This window comes from Dendroctonus ponderosae, unplaced genomic scaffold (assembly GCF_020466585.1).
Source record: "Dendroctonus ponderosae isolate FM_Combo_2020 unplaced genomic scaffold, Dpon_F_20191213v2 Dpon_F_20191213_9, whole genome shotgun sequence".
NCBI lineage: Eukaryota > Metazoa > Arthropoda > Insecta > Coleoptera > Curculionidae > Dendroctonus > Dendroctonus ponderosae.
The window spans coordinates 6,311,281-6,318,158 of NW_026019116.1; the positions used below are offsets into that span (position 1 = coordinate 6,311,281).

At 42.1% G+C, this 6,878-nt stretch overlaps 2 protein-coding genes across 3 annotated transcripts in view; both read left to right on the forward strand.

Moving 5' to 3' along the window:
- Positions 1 to 1,889, forward strand: part of LOC109542351 (facilitated trehalose transporter Tret1) — a 4,004-nt gene extending 2,115 nt beyond the window's left edge. The window contains exon 2 of the mRNA XM_019911551.2: positions 511 to 1,889. Within this exon, the coding sequence (XP_019767110.2) occupies positions 511 to 1,835 (1,325 nt within the window). The 3' untranslated portion in view covers positions 1,836 to 1,889. The remainder of the gene's footprint in view (positions 1 to 510) is intronic.
- The window catches only part of LOC109543292 (facilitated trehalose transporter Tret1), a 13,154-nt gene that overhangs the window by 3,535 nt on the left and 2,741 nt on the right, over positions 1 to 6,878 (forward strand). Inside the window, exon 1 of one of the 2 annotated variants that reach the window (XM_019912921.2) lies at positions 2,096 to 5,889. The exons of the other annotated variant lie outside the window; for it this stretch is intronic. Coding sequence (XP_019768480.1) covers positions 5,814 to 5,889 — 76 coding nt within the window. The 5' untranslated portion in view covers positions 2,096 to 5,813. Of the gene's footprint in view, positions 1 to 2,095; positions 5,890 to 6,878 lie in introns of those variants that run through there. 2 annotated transcript variants of the gene reach the window in all.

The following is a 6,878-nucleotide window of genomic DNA, read 5'->3' on the forward strand; positions in this document are numbered from 1 at the left end:
CAAGATTATGCCAAAATTTGATGTTTTCCGTCCCGTTTTTGCTCATTTCTCGGAGGCAAAATGAGCAAGAACGCTCATTTGTACATCATTCTAGACAGAAATAAATGGCCTTTTGTGAAAGTGAACCATCGATAAGGAAATGATGGCAGTTTTCTCAAAAATTGCTTGAATTCAAGAAGTTTTAGATTTGCGTGGGGGGGTTCATGACCCCCCATGAGCCCCCCCCCCTGGATCCGCCCTCGTGTAAGAGCAAGAGTGAACTGAAAATCCTTTACCGCCAAATCTGAGGATGAGTTATATGAGTGCGAGCGAAACGTCAGGGTCAAATTCCTATCGACAACGACCTAATAACCCGATATAATTTTTATTGAATTATCAAACGCGGAAAGCATGCTGATGGCGATGTTGAGCGGCGTCTACGTCTAATGCACGTGACAAGAGAAGACCGTAATTCTAAATGAAAATCGCTGTGACCAAAAATGTAAAGTGAAGAATTGGATTCCGTTGTAGCAAATCTCGGGATAATATGCAGCGAAATGCACTACGGATGGCCGTCGCCGTCGCTTCCCATTCTGATGAGCGGCAACTACACGTTCACTGTGACCAGCGATGAAGGGTCCTGGTTGGTGGTGGCGCCCCTATTTGGAGCCATCGTGGGCGCCCTCATCACTGGCATGATTGTCGACATTCTAGGCAGAAAACGGTTGATCATCTTCTCAGCAGTGCCCTTCATCGCCTCCTGGTTCTTCATCGCTTGGGCCTCCTCCGGTCCCTTGATGTTCGTGGCCCGATTCATGGCCGGCATGACGGATGGGCTTTCGTTCACGGCCGTGCCGATGTATTTGGGTGAAATCGCCGAGGCGAAAATCCGCGGCTTGATCGCCTCCATCTGTCCAGTCTCCATTAGCTTGGGCATTCTGCTGATTAACGTGCTGGGCTCGTATCTGCCCATCGATACCACGGCCTACGTGGCCACAGTGGTGCCGCTCCTGTTGCTCCTCACGTTCGTCTGGATGCCCGAAAGCCCCTATTTCTACCTGATGAAGGGCAATGTGGAGGAGGCGAGAAACAGCCTGCAGAGATTCCGGGGCACGGAGGACGTGGCTGTTGAGCTGGAACGGATCTCCGAAGCGGTGGCCCAACAGAACAAGAACAGGGGGCGGTGGCTGGATCTGCTCACCGTCCCAACCAATCGCAAGGCAGTGGTGATTGCCTTTGGCCTGCGAACCGTTCAGCAGCTGAGCGGCACCACCGCCATAGTGTTCTACTGCAAGAAGATCTTTGAGGAGTCCTCGGATTTCATGTCGCCCAGTTTGGCCACGATCATCTACTTTGGGGTGCAGCTGGCGCTGTCGGCCATTGCTTCCATAGTGGTGGACTTCTCTGGCCGCAGGCCTTTGCTGATCGTCTCCATCATCGGCACTGCCATCACCCTCTTCCTCAACGGCGCCTACTTGTACATCAAAACGCACACAGACATCGACACCAGCCAAGTGAACTTCCTGCCTCTTTTGGCCCTGTTGGTGTTCGTGGTGGTGTTCAGCATCGGCCTCCAAACCATCCCGCTGCTTCTCATGGGCGAGGTCTTCTCGACCAATGTGAAGGCTTTCGGCCTATGCGCGGCCGACATCTACTACAGCATCATCGTCTGCATCATCTCCAAGCTGTTCCATTGGTCGAACGACCGATTCGGGATGCATGTGCCGTTCTTCTCGTTCGGCATCTGTTGCCTGTTCGGGCTGCTGTTCATCGTGTTTTGTGTGCCCGAAACCAAAGGCAAAACATTGGAGGACATTCAGGAGGAATTGAAATCGGACAAGTGGCAATTTCGTTAGTTGTAGATAAGTTCTATATTGTTGAGGCGGATTCATTTTTTACAAACTTCTTTTTGGGTATTTCGCCTCAAAAATTTTTGTCTTTAAAAAAGACGGAATTTCCTCACGTCTTTTATTACAGATTGATAAATAGTGCTCCTATTTTGCAATAAGAACGAATTATTTATCAAAAAGTAATCAAGAACTATCACCTAGACGGTATCCTGCGACACACTTAGGCTCAAGCTGTAAGAGAAAATTCTTCTGTAATAAAAGACGTGACGAAATTCTGTCTTTTTTAAAGACAAAAATTTTTGAGGCGAAATACCCAAAAAGAAGTTTGTAAGAAATTTCGTTAGTGTTGGCACGGTTTTGATTAGCCCCTGATGCCTGATGCAATCGGTATGCTAATTAGGCGCTTTTCACGGTGTTGGCAGTTTACTGTTGTTATTACACGTTTGTTTCACTCTAGTTGATTGTTTCTTCTGCAATTTTTCCCTCGTTCGTATGTCGATGTTGGTTAATCTCGATTTTTGCTTCCAACTGTGCCCTGTTTTAACGGTCGTAAGCGCGCTTTTAAACTGCGACAGTAGGCCTAGGTAACACTGTGTTGAGTTGCGCATTTGAGTTGTTGCCGCTCTCTGAGTTAATGAGTTTTAACTCATCGGTTAATGAGTTATAACTCCTAGCCTAAAAGTGAACTTTATTTCGATTTGTATCTGAAAAAGGTGATAAAGAAGAGCAACGTCTGGGTCCAAAGACGACGAGTTTTCTTGTGAAATCGATCTCTCAATTTTTTTGCCTAACACTCTGGCAGGATTTTGCAGTAAAACGCAAAGAAAAACCGCGTTTTTACGTTTAGGGAGAGTTTTTGAGAAATATTGCCTTAAAGTGATGAAACCGGAGTTATAAAAGACAAATTAACGCGACGAAGGTGACGAGTTTTCCAAATAATTGATTGTAAAGTTTCGCTTGTTTTGTTCGGGGAAATATTTCTGGAAAACAATACAGAAAAAACTATTAGGGTTTTGCACGTAATTCGAATGGAAATTTTTTACAAGGCTGTTAACGAAGCAAGTGTTCCAATTTTTCACAGAAAATAGCTGAAGATTGTCAGTATTTTTAAGTAAAACTAAAAAATAACGCGTTTTTTTGCGTAGAATTAATTGCTTAATCAGAACTGTGCCAAAACTGGAAAGACCTGAAATTTTAAGGAAACTGTAAAAGTCTTCAGAGCACTGAGGGCGGCGAATTTTCTAAATAATTTTTTGAAAGCTTTTGCTCTGGACGTTTTTTTTTTTCAAGATAATCCTGATTACTTTCCGTAAAAATTGACTTACAATTATCTGGCTTTTGTGCCAAATTCTAAGCTGGAAAGGGTTTTCTCAAATTCCCTTGCTACAAAGCTATAAATTTATCTTTTTTAGCAATTTTTCGCGTAAAACACTTCCACATTACTTTTTAAAGATTGGGCAGCTTCGATCAAACCTGATTGAGAAAAGGGATGTTTTTCGAGACGATCTCTCAAAAAGTGCTTTATTTTGCTGTTCAGCTCGTTTCGTTGATACACAGCGTCGTTTTCAAAATACCGGGTGTTTGCGTTAGAAGTTGAAATCCTTGCGGTTTTTCGAATATTTATTCTCGGGTTTAGATCGATCATGTGGTCAAGGTATTGAAAGAGTTTACAGGTTAAAGATGCTTTTTTAGGGGGCTCATGTCCCCTGTGACCACCCCAACCTTTTCCTGGTGCGGCACTGAAGTCTAGCGCAATTTTTCTCAATTCCTTGTTCAAGTTGGACACTTTTTATCCTTTGCGGCCACTTTCCAACATCAGGGACTCTTTTTTACCTCTTGCAATTTTTTTGCACCAAAATTACTAATTAATGCTTGCAAGAATAGAACGACATCATTTACAATTTGAAGCAAAACTCTCAAAAACTGCAGGGGGTTAAACAAAGGATTCGCGAAAGTAGTTTATATACAAGGGAATTAATAAATCCCAAATAAAACAACGGAAATGTTAAGGTCAATTGCCGTGAAGTGTTTCGCTTGCCTCCAATGTGTTTTTGCTGAATTTCACCATTTTTTATACAGAGTGAGCATATCTATGGACGCGTAGCGTGCCTGAATCACCCTGTATATTCAACAGTCGTCTGGTAATTTTGGCCCGCCGACATTTACAGAATGACTGGGATTTTTAATAATGCCTTAAAAAAGAAGGCCAGACTGTTACATTGAATGAAAATATTGGTTTAGTGTGGCTATTTATGTGCCACTACGTCAATGCTTGAACAATAAGAACCACAGTCAAGAGCCCCATGTGGTAAAGCTAAGATTGACAAAGGCTTTGGTGAATTGTAATTGTTCGTAAGATTGCGGAAATTTCGGGGATCAGAATTAATCGCCATTTAAATAGAGTTTTTTTGTGAACTTAATTACCACTTAGTTGCCGACGATTTACATCATGTTTCATTGAAATTAATTTATTGTTGATCACGAATTTCTCCAGCGTTGACAATGTTTTTATTTATATTTTTTATTAGCGACTGTATGAATGTGTTTCCCAAGTGTATGCGCTGTTGAAACCTACTGGCGTCACTCAATATTATTGGCGATTGGAAACCGCAATTAACACCTTCATTTATTGCCTATTAATACGACGAAGATTTTCCGAAAAATCCATAAATTTGCTTTGTTCATTAACCACTAGCCAAGTGCTGCCTGCCAGTGAAGAGTCTGGAGTCGATTGACCGTATTGTTCCGACATTCGATTTGATTAAAAGGTCGTGATCCAGTCGCAGGAATTTAATGTTTTTATCAATTTTTGCCGTTTTTATGCAATTATCGGCTGATGGCCAATGAAACCGAATCAAACCAATTTTCGCTTGTATTTTGTGGAAATTCTATTTAATTTAATATGCCCTAATAGTTATTGAGCGAAGCACAAGGAATCTGGATTAAAGAACGTGTTAATGTAAATAATCCATAATTGTTTTCAACGGCACGAATTGGAGAAGCTGTGCACRCTTTGCACCGGTGAATATTTCGAAAAATCTCTGGATTTCTGTATTTTTATGGGCAATTTTATTTCTGAAAATGCCAGTTTCCTTAATCGCTCTCGGAGGCATTTCTGGGAAATTGGGCCGGTAATAGCATCATTTGTGAAGACTTTGGCAAAACCTTGAAAATCTTCACTGGCGAAAAACTGAACCCAATAGGCGACTTTCGCGTTGATGAAATGTTTTGCAAGCAACACTTTGAGAAAACATGTACCATTGCGGCGTTGCCAATTACGCGAAATTATCCCTAAAAGTTGGGAAATTTCAAAAGTAGTTGCCGTCTCAAGGCGGTCACTTTCAAGCCGAAGAAAACACAATATTACCCCGTTGCCGGAACTAGCAGCGATCTATTGCGTTTTTTCGCCGAAAAATTATCGCTAGATTAGTATGCGTGCGTCTGTCCTAATGTTGATGGTCGGCGATAATCAATTCAGCCTTTATTTTTCCGCAAAAATTCATTGTACTATTTGGTGTTAAGTGGCGGTCCGTTAGTGATACCCGAAGGCCCAGATTGTGTTTTCAATCCAGTGGCGCGTCCGCGAAGAAAATTGTGCTAAACTGGCCCGGTGAAGAACCGCGAATTTATTGGAGGTGCACTTTTTCGTGTGGTCCACCGACACCGCAAGCCAGGACGAATTTTGCAGGTAAGCAACGTTGGTGAATAAGAATACTCCTGGTGCTGCCACTGGTTCTAGCTTGCAGAATCTGTTAACGCTTTTTACCTTTCCACTACCATCTTCATCCGAAATCTTTTCCATTCAATTTGAGAATGGCATAGAGTGGACTTTACCTTTAGGGATTTGCGACTAATTATTCCACTGGCTTCATGTGGGGGCTATTTGGCTAAGGCTTACTGAGCAAGATCCATAAGCAAATTCGCTGTTTCTGCTATATAAGTTCGCATTTTGCCGTCGAAAAGCCAGACATAACCGCAGCCAAGATGATCTTTGGGCTGGCGCAGAAAATCAAAGTGCCTGAGGGTAGTTCTGCCTATCAGTACCTGGCCACCCTTACAGGTAAGTTTTTTTAATTAACGTTTTTACTGATTGACGGGATTTGGGAAAGCACGAGTTATATCGATGCAATAAATGGAAACTACGAACGCAGCAGCACAATTGCAGACATTCTGTTGATAAAGCATTTCTGTATCTAGTCTATAAGTACTCCGATCTGCCCGCACTCTGTATTCTCTGTCAAGCCTTCAGCACGCGAAATCTTGTACGTGAAAATAAAAACTTTCGTTTTTAAAAAGGACATTTTCAATTGGAAATCTATAATTCACGCTTTCTTTTTGCGTCACTTACACGTGGAAGACGACCAGAAACGGGGTTGCGGCTGGTTTGCTCTTCCTTTATCAAACACTATGTATATGATATTCAAATTTTATGGGCTTTGAACGGTTGCTTGGCGGATTTTCCAAACCATGAGCGCGCTAATGCAAATCCAGACACCATCTAGATGGGGGAAAACTGTTTTTTTCGTTGCTGGTTATTGGCGACATAAACCAAAAAAGCAGGAAATTTTTCATTAATAATTCATGATAAAAACCAGATGGTTTGGCTGAAAATTGGAAGGTCACTATTATGTAAGCATCATTAGCTTGAGCTCGTCTGTTACCGGGTAAGATTCAATTGAAAATTTAGTCAAACGTGGTCAATTGGTGCGAATTCCTACGAAATTAATCGCGAATTGTATCAACTGTTTTGGTCAAAGCGTAGTAGAAATTTGCATGTTCGAGGCGCCGATTTCGCAAGCCAAATCTTATCGGCGCATTAAAAAAAATTACTTGTTTCACTTTGTTTTAAGTGGCAATAAACCCGAGTTTTAAATTCCCATACAAAGTTTATAACATTTGCAGCTTGACGAACAATCGGTGATTTTTGGGCCGTCGTCGATAAGAATTTAGTCCGCAGTCCGGACTTTCGCTACCATCTTCAGAGTGTGTTGGTTTGGAGCTTGGGGCTTATCAGATATTTTCATCCGTTTTCCAGATATTTATCAGACG